Below are 18,200 nucleotides of genomic sequence, written 5' to 3'. Positions count from 1 at the left end.
TATTTTAGGTATGACTCTAGACAAAAAAACTTCATGTACCAAATGTTGAAAACCACGAAATTTGAGGGTAGTAAACTGATATTTACCCTTTTTTTTAATATTATCATTATGAAAATTTGAAAAATGAAAAGATATAAGAAAAAATAAGCCACAACCGCCAACGATTAGAAACTTTGAAATGATTGCCAATGGCGCCGCTTTGAGAACCTTCCCGGCTTTTTATGTTTGGCCAAGCACCATTCATAAACCCTAGCAAAACTCTCACCAGCACCATAAAGATTTTATGTATTCGTTACTCTGTCAGAGATTCCAAAACGCTCAATAAAAACCCTCGTGAGAAACCCCAATTCACCCATCCATTCCAATCCAGTCCAATCCATCGACACTCTCAATGGAGCTGGTGGTGGCCTCATCGTTTGTCGAAGCCGGCATCGGCTTCTGGGACCTCTTCACCGGCGCCGAGCAGCTCTGCTACAAGCTCTACGCCTCTCCGCCTCACGGCCTCATCTGCGTCGGTGAACGGTTCCTCGCCTCCTATCAGCTCCGCGAACCTTCTGCCTCCTCTAGCTCTGTCCAGTATTGATCCTCGTCCAAGTTAGATCACTTCCTTTCTTATGCAGTATGCACACAACCAGTTTGATGAATTGCCTCAATTGATAAAAGCCTGCATTTTTATTGAATTTTGGGAATTCTTGCAATAATATTGAATTTTGGGAATTTTGACGTGCAGTCGCAAGTTGAGGACCAGAGATTCCCAGAAGAACCGATCAATCCGCTGGCTGCGAACAGCGAAGGCACGTACATTATTGGCGGAGGCACATCGGGGAATATCTACTTGTGGGAGGCGGACTTGATTGGTATTCTATTTGAAATTTTTTATAATTTATCAAAACATTTTTTAAGAATTTTTCTTGAAAACAATTTTCTTTAAAACTCAAAAATTTGTTTGGTATGTGATTTAAAATTTTTAAATCTTACAATTACACTGGACAAAAAGATCCATAAAAATGGGGTCAAGAGAGAAAGAGAAGAGATGATGAAAGAAAGTAAGAGATGATTAGAGGAAAGAGAAAGAAGTGAGAAGGTCGGAGGAGATAGAGAGGAAGAGGAGTGAGAGAAATAATTGAGAGAATGAAGCGAACGGATTGGAGGAGAGACGAAAAATGTTAAATCAAAAAAGAGAAGGGGGAGAGAGAAAGAAGAAAAGAGAGATAGATTCAGAGTGAGAGGAGAGGAGGGAGATAAAAGAAAAGAGTAAGTTTAAATTTATAAACTCTAAAAACTCACTTTTTGTGTTTTTAAATAATAGACTATATTTTTTAGTTAGTCTTAAGTTCAGTTTTTGAAAATAGTCTTACCAAACAAGTTTTTAAGATCTAAAACTTGAAAATTGTTTTTGAGTTAAAAAAGTTGATTAAGTAGAATACCAAACAAGCTCTAATTTTCCTGATCATTTTTCTTTATCTCTTTGAATTTATATTTTTGTGCTCTGAAATGCTAATAGACAATTTTTTTTTTTTTATGTATTTATTAAGGTTAATACTGGTAGACTGCTTAAGAAATGGCATGCTCACTATAGAGGTGTTAGTTGCTTGGTATTTCGGTATGATGGCTCCCTGCTGATTTCGGGGTCGGAGGATGGAGGCATTAGAGTTTGGTCTCTTACAGGTAACCACTTCTTATCTTACATTTTTGTGTCTTGATATTGTTTTTAATTATGCACTGAAAATGGTTATATCTCTATGCGTTGAATCTCACAGATTATTCAGTGATTATCAAAGTCAACAAGAAAGCCATTTGTACATGCATTACTTTACGGAGCACACTCTTTTTGTAACGGATGTGGTCGCAAGATATGGTGGATGCAGCCATTATAATGCCAGCATCTCAGGATCACACGTGTAAGTTATCGCGTGGTCTTTCGTAAATTATAAACAGTACTTGGTATAATATATAATAATGTTATTTAGCAGATCATGAGCTGAACAATGATGACAAAGTTAATTCAAATGGGGTCTGGGTACTATAAGAGAAAACGTTTCATGAATTCACCATCCACGGTGTGGATTGTTTGTCTTGACTTGTTGATCTTTTACTTTCTTAAATGCTCAGATTTATCTTCTTGGTTTTTTGTAGCATGTATTCCTTATATGTCCCTCAATATCTATTACATGTCTTTTGCCTTTTATGTAGTGATGCGGTCTTATTCATCCCCAATAAACAAAAAAGCAATCCATTATTGAAATTGCATGTGTATTATAGTTTTGATTTGGATGTACATTTCTTAGGTTCGGAGCGTAGGAAATGGGAGATTACTGAGAAGTATTGTTTTCCCTACGATAATTAATGCGATTGCACTGGATCCTGATGAAAATGTCTTCTTTGCCGGTGGGAGAGATGGCAAGATATGCGTTGCTGCACTTAATGCTGAGAGCCCACTTAACAGCAAGTATGGGTTGCATCTCATCGATTGTTTCTCGAATCACAGGTTTCTCTCTTTTCCTATAGGGAACCTGTTGATGAACTTATTGATATTCCAGTTTGCAACTTTATTTGTTATTCAGATGAGTGTTCTTTAGTTAACACTTCTCTAGTTTTTAACTCTGTATTTTCGTTTTTCAAAGTACAACTACCAAATATTGTTGCACATTTTAAGAACCCTGCATTCTTCATTTAGTTATGACTGACAGGCTTTGCATTCTGGTGAAGTGAATCGGGGAATATTCATTTTAGTATATTTTGAATGAGTAAAACTCTTTTAACCCACATTTAGCAAAGCTGTTACTTGCTTAGCATACGGCATTTCTGGGAATTATTTGATTTCTGGATCAGAAGATGGCATGGTTCAAGTTTGGGACGCTAGCATAACATTCTTCGCGTGTTCAAACATGCAAAAGGTTATCTCAATGCTATTTGAATTATTTCCTTCCCTGGGTTTATGCAAATTTGGTGATATTGAAGCAAATTTAGTGCTGATTAGTGTACCAATGTTTCATAATACAGTTTATATTCGATTATCTCAGTTGTTTATGTTCAATCTGCCAAACTTTACTAATTTGTTTAGTATTTACATAAAATTTACACTGTACCCCGCAGGTCCAGTGAATAATATTCTAGTCGTTTGACAACATTTTTCTAAGAAATATACTGAAAACCTCAAACAAGTTTGGAGCTCTTTGCATTATACTGTACACACACACACACACACACAATTAATGTGCCTATGTCCAGACGATCTTCATTCTGCCCGAAAGCAAAGGAAAAGACCATTCCGACGAAATTTATAATGCAGCAGCCAACCACCGGTTATAGTAATGCATGCAACTTTCTCTCCCTTTCCATCTTACTTCCTCTAAAGAGAAAATGCTTGAGCCCTGCGTCCATTAGCAGCGCTTACAACAGTCAGGCAGGTAGGATTAACGAAAAAAAAACTTCAAAAGGTCGACGAAAGATGCATGCATAAACTAAACAACCCCATAATTTTGAGATTACCTGTTTCTGCACTCTTCCTTTTGGATGATTTTTGCGCCCAGCTCCAATGTAGTGGTTTTCGTTTATTTCAGGTAGCATTGGTTGTACACCCTGTAACTGCTAGTAGCTAAATAAGACAACTGGAGGTCTACAAAATTTTGTGACTATAAACTGTTACTTTCTTGCATATATTTTTTGGAATGAAATAAAACTAGAGCATTGCAAATCACGATATTGGGAGAGGGGGAATTGAACTCAGGACCTGGAATATGGTAATCTGCACTTGTTTAGTTGGAATATTGTAATTTGTCAAGTAAATTGAATAAAGTGAGTCGGTAAATAAATAAAAAAGAGCTTAATTACCAGAAGTGGAAGGTCTCTCATGAAACTAAACAGCATCATCTGCTTCGACTATGCCTTCACCCTCCCACCAGAAGTGGAAGGCCACTCAATTAACTCAACAGCATCCTCTGCCTCGACTATGCCTTCACCCTCATCATCAGAATCAAAATATTCAGGGAAGACTGTGATGTTGGGGATGTGAGAAATCTTGGGCCACTCCTTTCCTTTGCCTTTTTGGCAACCTCGTGCAAGATTACCACAGTGGCTGATGCCAAGTGTCCGAAGTGGTGTTTTCTGCAAGAAGTCTGGCAGTGTTTTCAGCCGACTGCAGAAGTGAATCTCTAAAGAAGAAAGGCATGGCATTATGGTAACATGAGAATCCTCTTCCTTCCACTCTTCCACTCCTTTCCACTCTTCCCACGCCGTCATGAAGTAAAGACAGAGTATTTTCAATTTTGGGAATAGAGTAATGCATGATGATGTTGACGACGTTTCCTTTTCTATTCCCAGAAACTCAGCTCCAACCTTTTTTACTCCTTTCATATGCCTAATGGTCAGGCTTTCGAGGGACGACAATCTTCCCAAATGAGGTAAAACTTCACATTCATTCCAATATTCAAGAGTAAGAAATCTCAAATTGTTTAATGACATGATCCAGTTGGGGGCAGTGCTTTCATTATGCCCTCTAATGTATAAAGATTCCAAATTTGGATGCGGTCGTAAAAAATTCAGCGTTTCTGCACTACTACCGCTTCTTTTTCTTCCCTCCTCATCTTCTCGATTTTTAATAACTAAATACAACTTTGAGAGTTGTTTGTTCCCCAGGGGTGATGCTTTCTCACCCTCACCCGCAACAACTTTCACGTCCCCATCAATTTCTATTTCGAGTCCACCCTGAAGTTGGTCTAAGTTTCTCAAATCTCCCAATTTGAACGCTTCATCGTCGTCTTTACCACCGCCAACAGGGCACCAATCTAGTCTTCTTAGATTTGTTAATCTCCCAATCCCTTTCGGCAAGTACTTCAGTTGATCGCAACCCCAAAGATAAAGATGCTTTAAGTTAATCAACTTTCCCATGCTCTGAGGTAGACTTTCTAGTTTCCGACACCCAAAAAGGCGCAATGTCTGCAAATTGTATAAATTACACACCCCATTCGGTAGCTTTTTCAAATCATGATTATACGACAAATCAATAAACCTCAGATGCACCAATTCACCTATCTCTTCTGGAAGCACTTCAATACAATTACCACTCAAATTTAATGTCCTAAGATGTTTCAACTGTGAGATCAAAGTTGAGTCCACAACATTAAATTCTGAATCAATAGTTGCAAGAGTACGTAGATCACAGCTGGAAAACGAAACACAAGAGAGTGGACCCTCGGGTGCAAGCATTAAGGTCAAATGGCGGATCTTATCACCCAAGGGCTTTATTGTATTGTTACCACCCTTAACATCCATTGTAAAGCATTCATGTTGAGTAAGATACTGCAGAAAGTCATGCACAATATCATGCATTTTACACCTCCTGATATTTCCATCACTGTATTTTTCAAAGTCTTGAAAGAAAGATCGCATTGCCAAATTATCAAAAAACCTTTGGCCAATTATTTCTTTCTCTGTGCTTCCTTTTGAATAGAGATAATCTTGTGACATCCACAACTCAATCAAATGATCTTTATAGATTAGATGATCTTTTGGAAAGATAACACAATATAAAAGGCATCGTTTCACCGCAGGTGCCAAATCAAAATAACTCAGCAATAGTGGTTGGAAAACTTGTTGCTCAACCTCTTCAAGGTCCCATATCTTACTGTTCAAAACTTCTTGCCATTCTTGCCTCGTTTTCTTGTAACACATGAGACTACCCAGAGTCTTTGCAGCAAGAGGCAAACCCTTGCACTTTTTTGATATTTCTTCACCAATGGCTTCCAACACACCATCCTTATCCCTATTATAAAATGCCATGCAGTTGAATATTGACAAACAATTTTCTTCGCTCAACCTCTCCATATAGATCGTGTGAGTGGGAGCTCCCATCATATCAGCAACCTCCTGTTTTCGAGTGGTCACCAATATTCTACTGCCATGGGCACCACTTTGTATTAATGGCAACTTCAGTTTCTCCCACTTTCTTTGGTCTTCAGTCCACACATCATCTAGGATAAGGAGGAACTTCTTTCCCTCAATGGATTTAGACATACATTGCAAGAAAGTTTCCAATTCATCTGAATTTGGGCTGGTAGCTCCGACACCCTCAATGATGCCTTTGGCAATTTTGATTTCAACAAAAGGGTTTGAAACACAAATCCATATTTTGATCTCAAAACAAGCTTTAACATTTTCATCGTTAAAAGCCAGTTGGGCCAGAGTTGTCTTCCCCATTCCTCCCATCCCGACAATAGGGATAACAAGGAGGCCCCTCTCTTCTTGATTACTCTCATTCAACAACTTGCTAACCAAAACTTCCTTTTGTTCTTCTCTACCAAATATGATAGATTCATCAACAAAAGAAGAAGTTTTCTCTCGCTCAGGTTGTTCATTGATCATTCTCTTTGTGAATCGAAAGTTATATGTTTCTCTTTGCTTTGCAATCTCATCTAAATTTTCATTCAGACTTTTGATCTTAAGATCAATGTCACGATGAAGAATTATCTGACGGACTTGGCCGAAACAAAAGCAAGAGGAGGGAATAGAGAAACATACCGCCTTCATCTTCTTCACAGTAACCAGGGAAGTTCTTCCCCTGTGCTCTTCCTGTTTCTCAACTTCTTGTTTCAATATTTCAGTGTTCCACTCATCCAGCACGTTGTCCATCTTGTACGACACCTCCGTCAGCTCCTCCAACCAATTTCTGACGCTGGCCTCCTTCACTTGCCTTAGCTCCGCATCCTCAAGCACAGCACGAATCGCTTTAAGTTTGGCCTCGAATTCTTTAACATCTTTCTCCGCATTCAAAACCAGCTTCACCTCTTCTTCGACGTATTGGTAAGTTACCGTAGCCAATTTTTCGAGCAGCACATAAATGAGTGCCTCAGCCATCTTTCTGTTAGCAGTGGAAACAGAGAAAACCAAGAGATTTGAACTGAGAAGTGCAGGATTGGTATGGTGTTTTCTTCCGGCCAAATTTGGACATAAGAATATGGGTCGTCTAGACAAATAATAATGGTAGGGCATAGGTGAGTCATCCCTTACTTATTTGTTCAACGACTTGTATAGCAGCCATGCCTTATCCTCAAAAAACATAAAAAATAAATAATAAAAAAAGATGTGATATCCACACACCTCTTTTTATTTCTCTCACACCGTTTTGGTTTTCGGCCGTCAGATCAGATGAATTGAAGAAGATCATCAGATAGAAATTAGCAAGGATGTGTGAAAAGTAAAAAGTGGTGTGTGGATAGCACATTCCAAAAAAATTCCTCTTTCCAGTCAATTTACATCCTAAACATCTAATAGTACAAAAAGTGAGCAATAGTATGAAGACCCTAATCAATTTACACCAGGTCAGCACTAATAGTCAAAAATAGCAACAATAATATTTAAATTATCTTTCCTGTCAATTTACACCCTACCCAAAGTTTATTAATATTTACACCCTACTGAAAGTTTTTTAATATTTAAATCTTCTTTCCTATCAATTTACACCTTACCTAAAGTTTATTAATATTTACACCCTACCTAAAGATTTTTAATATTTAAATCCTCTTTCGTGTCAATTTATATCCTATTTAAAGTTTATTAATATTTAAATCCCCTTCATGCCAATTTACACCCTATCTAAAGTTTATTAATATTTACACCCTACCTAAAGTTTATTAAAATTTGAATTTTTTTCCTTTCAATTTACACCCTACCTAAAGTTTAGCATTAATATAAAAATAAAAAAGAAAGCAATAACATTGATACGTAAGGATCCTCCTTCCTATCAATATACACTGGCCGTCAACCCAAATTACGCCGCTGCCTCCGCCGTCTCCCCCTAGCCTGAATCAAAACCTCACACACCAACAGAAAATTGTAGGTGTAGGTAGATGGAGGTGGGCCGCCCTTTTTTTTTTTTTTAACCCAGTGCTCCCTATGTTTATTTGCCGTCATCCGGTTTTTCATTTTTTTAAAGTTGTTTTTTCTCTTCAACCGTTGAATAGAATTCAGACATTCGCAGTGGTCTATGTTACATATTATTTAATGCTACAAAGTAAAGAATAATTTTCTCAAATAAAAGGATTAAACTTGTTATTTTACCCTTTTTTTTTTTAACAAAAGATATTATTTACACTAAAGAGAGGGATGTGCTTAACTTCACAATGAACTAGTAATAATGTGGTTCAAACTCGTATTTGACGAGAATCGAACCTAAGACCTCTCACTTATATTGGTTATATAGGTCATATAGGGGTTGTTAAAGGGTTGTAGAAAACATGTAAAAGCATGTAATTTTCGAAATTATGTGATTTTTTTTAACAAACGATAATGTATATATTAAAGGGGGTGGACTTAGCCTTACAATGGATTAATAATAATGTGGTTCAAAATCACCTTTGGCGAGAATCAAACCTAAAACCTCTCACTTACAAGCGAAAAAGAATACATAAGCAATTAATTTCGTGTGGGTTGACATGATTATGGCCAACCCAAATTTGTTTGTTTCGTGTTATTTTTTGTGTCAGGTTGTCTATAACATGTCTACAAAGCGTAAGAACCACCTTAAAATCCATAATTCAGTATCTTAAAAATCAAGATCATCTAGGCACTAATTTATTTGTTCACATTCATTTTTTTACTTTCCCGATTCATGACTTCCTCTTATGATTTTCGTGTTCAAGTAAGTAAACATACCAATAAAATTAAGAAGCAATTATGGCTCGTTTACTAATTCGTAATCAAAATAAGGAGAATTGAATTGAGAAAGAATTGAATTTAGGAGAAATTGGAATGGGGTGGAATCATAATCAAATTCTTATTAAAGCTGTTTACTAAAACATTCTGAAATCGGAATAAGAATGACATTGACCTATGTAAATTGTTTACTAGTTCACATGTGTCGGAATAGAAACTAATGCGATTACTAAAATGTACTTATTCTACTAAATTAATTTTGTATGCTGATTAATAGAAAGTCAAATGACAGAAAATAAAATTAACGTGCAAACTAACCAATTACCAAGCCCCAACCTAATTGTTCCTCTCCTTCTCCGCCTCTCTCATCTCTCAACAGTTTGAAATTGAAGGTGGGTTTGTGGCCTATGGGCAGTGGTAGGGTTTAGGGATTAGTTTAGGATTAACAAAAAAAACTTAAAAAGGTCAACGAAACATGCATGCATAAACTAAACACCCCAATTAATTTTGAGATTACCTGTTTCTGCACTCTTGCTTTTGGATGATTTTTGAACCCGGCCCAACTCGGCTCCAATGTAGTGGTTTTGGTTTCTTTCAGATAGCATTGTTTGTACACCCCGTAACTGCTAGTAGCTAAATCAGACAACTGGAGGTCTGCAAAATTTTGTGACTATAAACTGTTACTTTCTTGCATGTAATTTTCGGTTTAAAGTTGCTTATAGTCTCAAATCCATATATTTCAAAAATAAATAAAACTAGAGCATTGCAAATCACGATATTGGGAGAGGAGGAATCGACCTAGGGACCTAGAATATGGCCTTTACCCTTGCAACAATATAAATTGTTACTTTCTTGCATTTAGTTTTTGGAGATTTTAACAATAAAACAAAACTAGAGCATTGCAAAGCACGATACTGGGAGAGGGGGAATTGAACTCGGGACCTGCAATATATACAGTTATACTTGCCTAGTTGGAATAATTTTGTAATTTGGCAAGTATAATAAAAGCTCTACCCAGTAATTAGAACATTGATGTAAAATGAATAGTGAGTTGGTAAATAAATAGAAAAGAGCTTAATTACCAGAAGTGGAAGGCCTCTTATGCAACTAAACAGGATCATCTTCTTCGACTATGCCTTCACCCTCTCTCCAGAAGTGGAAGGCCTCTCAGGTAACTCAACAGCATCCTCTGCCTCGACTATGCCTTCACCATCATCATCAAAATCAAAATATTTAGGGTGGACTCTGATGTTGGGGATGTGAGAAATCTTGGGCCACTCATTTCCGCTGCCTTTTCGGCAACCTCGTGCAAGGCTCGAACAGTACATGATGTCAAGTGTCCGAAGTGGTGTTTTCCGCAAGAAGTCTGACAGTGTTTTTAGCCGACTGCAAAAGTGAATCTCTAAAGAAGAAAGACATGGCATTACGGTAATATGAGAATCCTCTTCCTTCCACTCTTCCACTCCTTTCCACTCTTCCCACGCTTCCATGTACCATAGTTCGAGTGTTTTCAATTTTGGGAATAGAGTAATGCATGATGATGCTGATGACGTTTACTTTTCTATTCCCAGAAACTCAACCCCAACCTTTTTTACTCCTTTCATACTCCAAAGGTTCGGACTTTTGAGGGACGGCAATCTTCCCAGAGGTAAAACTTCACATTCATTCCAATCACGAAGAGTAAGAAATCTCAAATTGTCTAAGGACATGATCTAGTTGGGGACAATGCTTCCACTATACCTTTCAATTCTTGAAGATTCCAAATTTGGATGTGGTAGTAAGAAATGCAGTGTTTCTGCACTACTCTCACAATCAACAAAATGCATTCTCTAATGGAAGAGTTGTTGTTTGTTCCCCAGGGGTGATGCTTTCTCACCCTCACCCGCAGCAACTTTCACTTCCCCATCAATTACCATCCAGAGTTCACGAAGTTGGTCTAAGTTTCTCAAATCTCCCAATTTGAACGCTTCATCGTCGTCTTTACCACCGCCAACACGACACCAATCTAGTCTTCTTATATTTATTAATCTCCCAATCCCTTCCGATTGGGTGACAATTGGATGTGGTCTTGGGAAAAGTTCATTTTTCTTCTTAATTTCGCAGTTTTCCTACATATGCAGGAGCAAGAATGCTCTCCTAAGGTCTTCTTTTTAAGGACCTGTGAGGACTTTTTTATTAGAGCCATATGATTAATCAAACAGTACAAAAACTAATGAGTTTATATAATCCCTTTGTTGGATAATGGCCAAATTAGTGGCCAAGTGGACAACAAGCCAAATCACCTTTCGGCTATTAAACAAACCAAAAGAATGAAGGACATAATGATGTGGGAACATTATTAGGAAGTTTTCCTTTATGATGTGGCCACATGAGTGGCAATTATGATGTTTGTTCCTTTTGTTTATATTAAGGCATTTGGTTATGCCTTTGGTTTTAGGGGTTGGGAACGGCAGATCAGAGAGAAGAAGAGGTGGGTTGCTGTTTTCTATCCTCCATTTGTGCCATCATTCATTCTAAGATATTGTGCTACATTTTGTGGCTTTTGGGAGAGAAGAATTTGATATGTGTTTCTTCTTCTCCATTTGTTCTTTGTATGAGTTAGAGCTATTGGGTGTATATGGGATATTGGGTTTGAGAGTTCAACTCTATTTGTAATTTCCATTTTGATATTAGTGGAATTTCCTCGCCGTTTCTGAATTGGACGTAGGCTTACGCCGAACCAGTATAAATCCTTGTGACATTTTGGATTATTTGTCTTATCATATTTTTCAGTTGTAACTTATTGGTTTCATATTTGACGCTTCCGCACAACACCCTTTACACAAAACCAAAACACACCAAAATAAAAAAATAGGTTTCACGCTCAAGAACCAACGACTGTTGTAGGTTGAAGGAGAGCAGACTTCTAATTTCATAGGGTCCTCTGAAAATTCAAATTCTCTTTGAAGTTACGAAAAGGTATTTCTTTTGTGGTTGTATTGATTTTAGTTTCTTCCAATTTTCCCCTCCTCGCTGTCGAGAAAAAGAGGAATCATGTTGATGTTATTTAGTACAATGGAGTTGATCACTGATATGATTGGAAATTGCACATGTTCAGAAAACCAATTAACCTCAAGAACAGTACCATAACTAACATCTCTTAATCCCGAAAAGTTGAATAAAAAAAAACTAAAAATCTTGCATCAAACGTATCATAAACTGACCAATCAAACTCTTAAAACGCATCAATGAATTATTTCCTTCAGATTTCTTTTAAATGGGTTTCATAGTAACCCAGGAATGCTCTCCTAATTGAGCACAATTCTATTGCATTTGCCTTTCCGGTGGTGGTTCAACCTTAACCCCATTTTTTTTTTCCTTCACTTTTAATTTTAATTGCATATTGCTTTACGATGGAAGAACAATCTTCCCAGGGACCTCACCTCAAACAAGTTGTGGGTGAACGTAATCCCATAGTTAGCCAAGAATTTGGATCAATAACAGAAGCATATGATTTTTACAATCAATATGCTCAAGAAGTTGGATTTAGTGTCAAAATGGGTTTAGGTAAGAAGAAAAAAGAAACGAATAAAATCACTTGGAAACAATTTGTTTGCTCAAAGGAAGGTGAACCGGATGAGACTTATCAGAAAACAAAGAAGAATACATCAACCAAGGAAGAAAGGAATATTGGATCAACACATGTGGGTTGTAAAGCAAAGTTAAACATTTCTCGTGACAAGTCTGAGAAGAAGAGGTCTATTTGTAACTTTGAAGAGTGTCATAATCATGTACTTTCAACACCTACAAAGGTACACCTACTACCTTTACACCAAAAAGTTTCGAAAGCAAAGAAGCTTTACATGGAAACACTAAGTAGTGCAAATATACCTACAAGTCAACAATTCAGAATAATGGACAAAGATTTGAGAAACGTTGAAAAAGATTTGCAAAAAGAAATCAAGGGAAGCTTTATATGGAAACATCAACATGATTCCTCTTTTTCTCGACAGCAGGGAGGGGGAAATTGGGGGAAATTAAAATCAAGACAACCAAAAGAAATACCTTTTCGTAATTTCAAAGAGAATTTGAATTTTCGAAGGACCCTATGAAATAGGAAGTCTGCTCTCGTTCAACTTGTAGTAGTTGTTGGTTCTTGAGCGTGAAACCTATTTTTTAATTTGGTGAGTTTTGGTTTTGTTTAGGTGTAAAAGGATTATATAAACTCATTAGTTTTTATACCGTTAGATTAATCTTATGGCTCTAATAAAAAAGATCCTCACATGTCCCTAAAAAAAAGACCTTAGGAGAGCATTCCTGCATGCAGGAGAGCGAGTTCATAACAGTTGGGCTCGGTTGGTTCTGGCTCCATGGTTAGTTGTGATGACTCTCTCCTGAGTCCAACAATCTGTGCTTGATATTCAAACACTTGAAAAAATGAATACAACCGTTGGTTGCAACGGCAGCTCTTTTATCGTTAGATATTTGACCCATGTTCTTAAACTAGACTATTAAAACCACAACATAGTTGTCATTGAGTATTACGGTCTAGTGTATTCCTCTTTACTTGTAAGTGAGAGGTCTTAGTTCAATTCTCCTCAAAAGCGTATTTGAACCACATTATTGCTAGTCATTGTGAGTTTTAGCCCACTCTCCCGTCCTTTTAATGTAGATAATATCGTTTGTTAAAAAAAAATCATAACATAGTTTAATAGTGACACTGAAAAAATTCTCATATCGGAGATGAAATAGTAGTGCCCTATAGTTGTCTCTCTAGTTTGGGCTTAAATGTGATTTGGCATCCTTTTGTTTAATTTTATCTGATAGGCCATTATTTGGCTTAACCTACTCTCTCACTCCCTTAGTATAGATAATATTATTTATTAAAAAAAAAATCACAACATAGTTCAATAGTGACACTGAAAGGAGAAGAAATAGCGGTTCTCTATATTTGTCTCTCTAGTTTGGGCTTATATGTGATACGGCACCCCTTGGTTGGGCTGTGTGTCATCAAAGGTTCAGCCCACTTCAGTCATAACCAGCCCAAATCATTTAACTGGACCAGTCCAATAACGGCCTATCAGATAAAACTAAACCAATTTTAATATAAAAAAACGATTTTTTCGAATATTTATTTATAAAAGAGAGCAGAGCTGTCTTGCTAGAAAAGAAAAGCAGAGAGCTCCCCAAACCAAACACAGTGAAAGCCAAGAGAATGTCAGGCATGGAGAGGCTTCAGAGGATGTTCGCCGGCGCCGGAGGAGCTTTGGGCCACCCGCCTCCTGATTCCCCCACCCTGGATTCCTCCGAGCAGGTCTACATCTCCTCCCTCGCCCTCCTTAAGATGCTTAAGCACGGTAAAGCTCTTTCCTTCCTCTTTCCATTTTCCGGTACTTTACGTCTTCTCGAATCAGCCTGAATTTCGATCTCGAAATTGGGGTTTAGTGTTTTGATGTTTTCTGAACATTGGATTTGATTTTTGGATTTCGAAACCCTAAATAGGCTATTATGTTAGTAAATCATGTCTAAATTATTCATTCGGGATCGTAATTAGGGTTTCTGGGGTTCTTGTTTGTAGTTAACTTTTTTTTTTTATACTCGTGCTTTGGGATTTGATAATTAATAGGAAGGGCGGGAGTTCCGATGGAAGTGATGGGATTGATGCTCGGTGAGTTTGTGGATGAGTACACTGTTCGAGTTGTCGATGTCTTTGCGATGCCCCAGAGTGGTACCGGTGTTAGTGTCGAAGCTGTTGACCATGTTTTCCAGACTAACATGCTTGATATGCTGAAGCAGACTGGAAGGTATCTACTCTTCCACTTTGATTAATGAAATTTAGGGTATTTGTTGCAAATGATTTCTATGGGTTGTGTTTTCCGAGTTTTAGGTGATAAACATGTCATTGCTTCTTCTGTCTTGTGCATAGATTACATTCAATTGATTGTTTTCTGAAAATCATTAAATTTATAAGAACGGTATGATTCAGTTGGAGACTTTGATTGTATAAGGGGCTCGTGCACGGATTTCTGATGTGGCTCTAGTTTTTAAATTTTTCGTTTCCCTTTTGTGAGAATCTTGATCAGCGTGGATTTTCGTGAGTCTGAATGGAAAGTGAAGCTTGATGATAAGTTATAATAGTTTATAAACACCTGCATTGTTAAATTGTATAATATTTATACAATTGTGTCATGGTTTACTCTCTCTGTTCTGCACTTTTGTTGTTATGAGCAACTGTCTAGTTTACGTTGATTCCCTATTGTAATTTGTGTTCTACTGACTGGCAATGCAGACCAGAGATGGTGGTAGGGTGGTACCACTCGCATCCTGGATTTGGCTGTTGGCTATCTGGTGTGGACATTAATACACAGCAGGTTGGTTTTATTCATTCTTTATATTTCACTGAGCTCAAGTTCATTTTCTTGTTGATATACCACAAACTTCTAACCACGCATAGTACTTTTGTCAATTATTAGTTTTGCGTAGTGTAAAATGTCATATTTATTTGTGGACGTCAGTGCATGTTGATGTCTTCAGGTCTCTTTTTCCTTGTGGCATCGTTTCTGTAACGTCTGCTTATTTTGTTGTTAGTCTTCCTCTTTGGCTCCAAATATTAAGATTACTTCTAATCATGCATGGTACTTTTGTCAATTATTAGTTTTGCGTAGTGTAAAATGGTCATATTTATTTGTGGACATCAGTGCATGTTGATGTCTTCAGGTCTCTTTTTCCTTGTAGCATCGTTTCTGTAATGTCTTCTTATTTTGTTGTTAGTATTCCTCCTTGGCCCCCAATTCTGAATCTTTACGTTTGAAGGGAGGAAAGTTGCCACTGACTATTCCTAATAGTTGATCAAGATCATATGTGTTTGTGTTCTTCTCAAAAAAATTCAAGATCATATGTGTTTGTGTACAACATTCTTTGATCCTTTTTTCATCAACGAGATGTTATGCCTTTACTGGCAATGCCCTTGATTAGAATTTGATTGTTGGTTGGTGTGGGCGGAAAGAGGGGCCTAGGGCTGTGGCAAGTAATTGTCATGCTGCTACTTACCAAAATGCATTGTTTTTTTGTGCTTTTATTCATGCAGAGCTTTGAAGCTTTGAATCAACGTGCTGTGGCCGTGGTGGTTGATCCCATCCAGAGTGTGAAAGGAAAGGTTGTCATCGACGCCTTCCGCCTTATTAACCCGCAAACAATGATGCTTGGCCAGGAACCACGGCAGACAACATCTAATCTTGGACATCTTAATAAACCATCCATTCAAGTAAGTCCTGAACAAGTAATTTTAAACTCCATTCTTTGTGATCACCACTTTTTGAATTCTTATGCAATTTCCTCTTCAGGCATTGATCCACGGGTTGAACCGCCATTATTACTCAATAGCTATTAATTACAGGAAGAATGAGCTTGAGGAGAAAATGCTGCTTAACCTCCACAAGAAGAAATGGACAGATGGGTTGACACTTAGACGCTTTGATAATCATTCGAAGACAAATGAGCAAACTGTTGAGGTAAGAACGGATTTTGTGAACCTTAAGAGTGGTGGTTTGGGAACTTTAATTTTTTATGTTGATTTTGGCGTCTATTACTGAAGTAAATGATAGTGATATTTAGTACTTATATGGAACCAAGTTAGTATGTTAGTGCACTTTGCTTTCTTGATCATTATGAGGTTATCCGTTGATAATGGTTAGGCAGTGGATGATAAGGAAAACAATTTAGGGCCACCATACACCTGATAATCTGTCATAACAACTTTCATGTGGTAGAAAAGAATATTCATAGGAATAGTTTACGCAAGTTTTAAACCATGAAAGCTGGTTGTGTCTGCTGGGCAGGCCAACATACTTCTTTAACTGTCAAAAAATCTATGATTGTAGTTTAAGAAAAAACCAGTAAAGGTCGGTCTCAGTGTTGTGCGCCTGGTTAGAGGTCCATATCCTCACAAAAAATAAAAAACTATAAGAATCTGTATTTTCGAAAAGGTTCTAGGTTATGCCCCTTTGGACCATAGGTTCTATCCTCTCTTGCTAGAGGGACTTTTGGAATGTTTTGTTCCGGAAGTTCAAAGTGTGAGCTGCATTGGATTGATTAGGGGTCGGCTAATATTTTATTGCCCGAAGTCATGGTTGTCTTTTTTATTTGGCTTTTACAGGAGATGAAGAACTTGGCTGTCAAATACAACAAAGCAGTGCAAGAGGAGGATGAATTACCACCCGAGAAGCTTGCAATCGCCAACGTAGGAAGGCAGGATGCCAAGAAGCACCTCGAAGAACACGTCTCCAACCTTATGTCCTCCAACATCGTTCAGACCCTGGGAACAATGCTCGACACTGTCGTGTTCTAGGGAGTTGCGATTGCAAAACCTTCGTCACTCTGTCAGAAGAGCATTTAGCAGTTTTCATTGCTTTGAACAATGGGCGTATGTAAGACTAGTTTCATGAAACTTGCTGCATCCAGATGTGATCTGTTCTACTTGGGAGAATTTTCTACTTTCAGTTAAAACCGTTTACCATGTTTGTGAAACACATCACCTCTTGCTACATCAAACAGCTTCACTGTCATAGTGGCGTCCCGTTTCAATGAAACAATAGCACGGGTCAATTTCAAACTCGTGGTATTATGTTATGGATCTGAATATCACGGTGATAGTGAACTTATTTGGGAAAATTGGAAAATTAGCCATATTTTGTAGCACAAATGATTTTTAGTCTGCTTTTTAGAATTCTTATAAATTTAACCAAAAATTCAAGCAAAAGTTCTAAAATACCCTTGCATACATATGTTTTTTACGAATAGGTTTTGGCATTTGTTCAATCAATTCAGTTTCCTTTCTCGATTCAACCTTTTCCTACTCCGTCGGAGAGCTTCGTTGAGTCTATCAAAGATGATTCACTCATGGCACTGGGTCGAAATAGTTGCAAATATCAGTTAAAGACCCTGCCCTTGCAAGGTCAAGGACAAGAAATTTACTTGAAACTAACAAACCTGGCACGCCAACATGCACAATTCAAACCAAACCTATAAGGAAATAAAGAAAGCAAACAAGAAACTCAAATGTTAATACATAAAATTAAGCACACATATCAAACTTCGAAAAAAAATAAGTTGTGGGTATTGATTATTACAGCAGATTATCCATTTAGGGGCCGTTTCGATTTCAAAAGTAAGTCAACTGATTAGCTACTGAAACCAAAGCTTCGATCTTTATGTACTGGTCCAGGCGGTGCAGCAAGAGAAGCTTCTCAGGGGTGGCGGATTTGAAAAGCCACTTGAAGCACTGCAACGAGGTGGTGGGAGTAAGGTTGTGACAGCTATGGAGCAGGAAGAGGAGGGCATGGACATGATTGTGAAGGACCTTAGTAATTGAGGATTATATTAGTACTTTTATATCAACTTTTGGTTATAATTATTATAAATTTAAAATGATGGCTATAATTCTATTTAGGATCTAAATTTTGATTATTTTTCTAAAATTTCCAACTTATTTTCAATAAGCCGCTCCCCTTGCACACAGCCATCCCAAATAAACGTATTTTAAACTATCCGCATTCCACACCACATCTTTT

The 18,200-nt window shown here is 37.5% G+C and overlaps 2 protein-coding genes, 1 long non-coding RNA gene and 2 pseudogenes across 6 annotated transcripts; 3 read left to right on the top strand and 2 right to left on the bottom strand.

Annotated features, from left to right (window-relative positions):
- The first annotated feature begins 182 nt into the window (after positions 1-182).
- Positions 183-3,414, top strand: LOC126631319 (protein ROOT INITIATION DEFECTIVE 3-like; annotated as a pseudogene).
- LOC126633147 (putative disease resistance protein RGA1) lies at positions 2,991-6,969 on the bottom strand. 4 transcript variants are annotated; one of them, XM_050303706.1, is made up of 3 exons: positions 3,835-6,969; positions 3,493-3,619; positions 2,991-3,374 (listed from the first exon to the last, which is right to left on the bottom strand). In XM_050303706.1, exon 1 carries the CDS (start codon positions 6,853-6,855, stop codon positions 3,883-3,885), a length of 2,973 nt encoding a protein of 990 aa, XP_050159663.1. In that variant the 5' UTR covers positions 6,856-6,969; the 3' UTR covers positions 2,991-3,374; positions 3,493-3,619; positions 3,835-3,882. The 4 variants fall into 4 exon arrangements, with proteins under 4 accessions (XP_050159663.1, XP_050159664.1, XP_050159662.1 ...); XM_050303707.1 differs by having other exon boundaries at positions 3,493-3,591; XM_050303705.1 differs by having other exon boundaries at positions 3,493-3,588.
- LOC126633151 (putative disease resistance protein RGA4) lies at positions 2,991-10,361 on the bottom strand (annotated as a pseudogene).
- Positions 3,522-9,366, top strand: LOC126633155 (uncharacterized). Its single transcript, XR_007626968.1, has 2 exons — positions 3,522-3,617; positions 9,305-9,366. It is a non-coding gene; the product is annotated as an uncharacterized LOC126633155 (long non-coding RNA).
- Positions 10,362-13,779: 3,418 nt separating the features above from the next.
- Positions 13,780-17,301, top strand: LOC126633146 (26S proteasome non-ATPase regulatory subunit 14 homolog). The gene is made up of 6 exons (XM_050303704.1): positions 13,780-13,988; positions 14,258-14,435; positions 14,921-15,002; positions 15,719-15,895; positions 15,975-16,142; positions 16,787-17,301. The coding sequence occupies exons 1-6, from the start codon at positions 13,847-13,849 to the stop codon at positions 16,976-16,978; spliced, it is 939 nt and encodes a 312-aa protein (XP_050159661.1). The 5' UTR covers positions 13,780-13,846; the 3' UTR covers positions 16,979-17,301.
- Positions 17,302-18,200: the final 899 nt, after the last annotated feature.

Source organism: Malus sylvestris, chromosome 8 (assembly GCF_916048215.2).
Source record: "Malus sylvestris chromosome 8, drMalSylv7.2, whole genome shotgun sequence".
Classification (NCBI taxonomy): Eukaryota; Viridiplantae; Streptophyta; class Magnoliopsida; order Rosales; family Rosaceae; genus Malus; species Malus sylvestris.
Note: the sequence above shows the minus strand (reverse complement) of the source record. Positions and strands in the feature narration are given on the sequence as shown.

Excerpts from the sequence above, each read along its gene's own strand:
- LOC126633146 (XM_050303704.1), top strand. The coding sequence starts at position 13,847 with ATGTCAGGCATGGAGAGGCTTCAGAGGATGTTCGCCGGCGCCGGAGGA. Across the intron at positions 15,896-15,974 it reads TTAATAAACCATCCATTCAA|GCATTGATCCACGGGTTGAA; the intron begins GTAAGTCCTGAA and ends TTTCCTCTTCAG. Across the intron at positions 16,143-16,786 it reads CAAATGAGCAAACTGTTGAG|GAGATGAAGAACTTGGCTGT; the intron begins GTAAGAACGGAT and ends TGGCTTTTACAG.
- LOC126633147 (XM_050303706.1), bottom strand. The coding sequence starts at position 6,855 with ATGGCTGAGGCACTCATTTATGTGCTGCTCGAAAAATTGGCTACGGTA.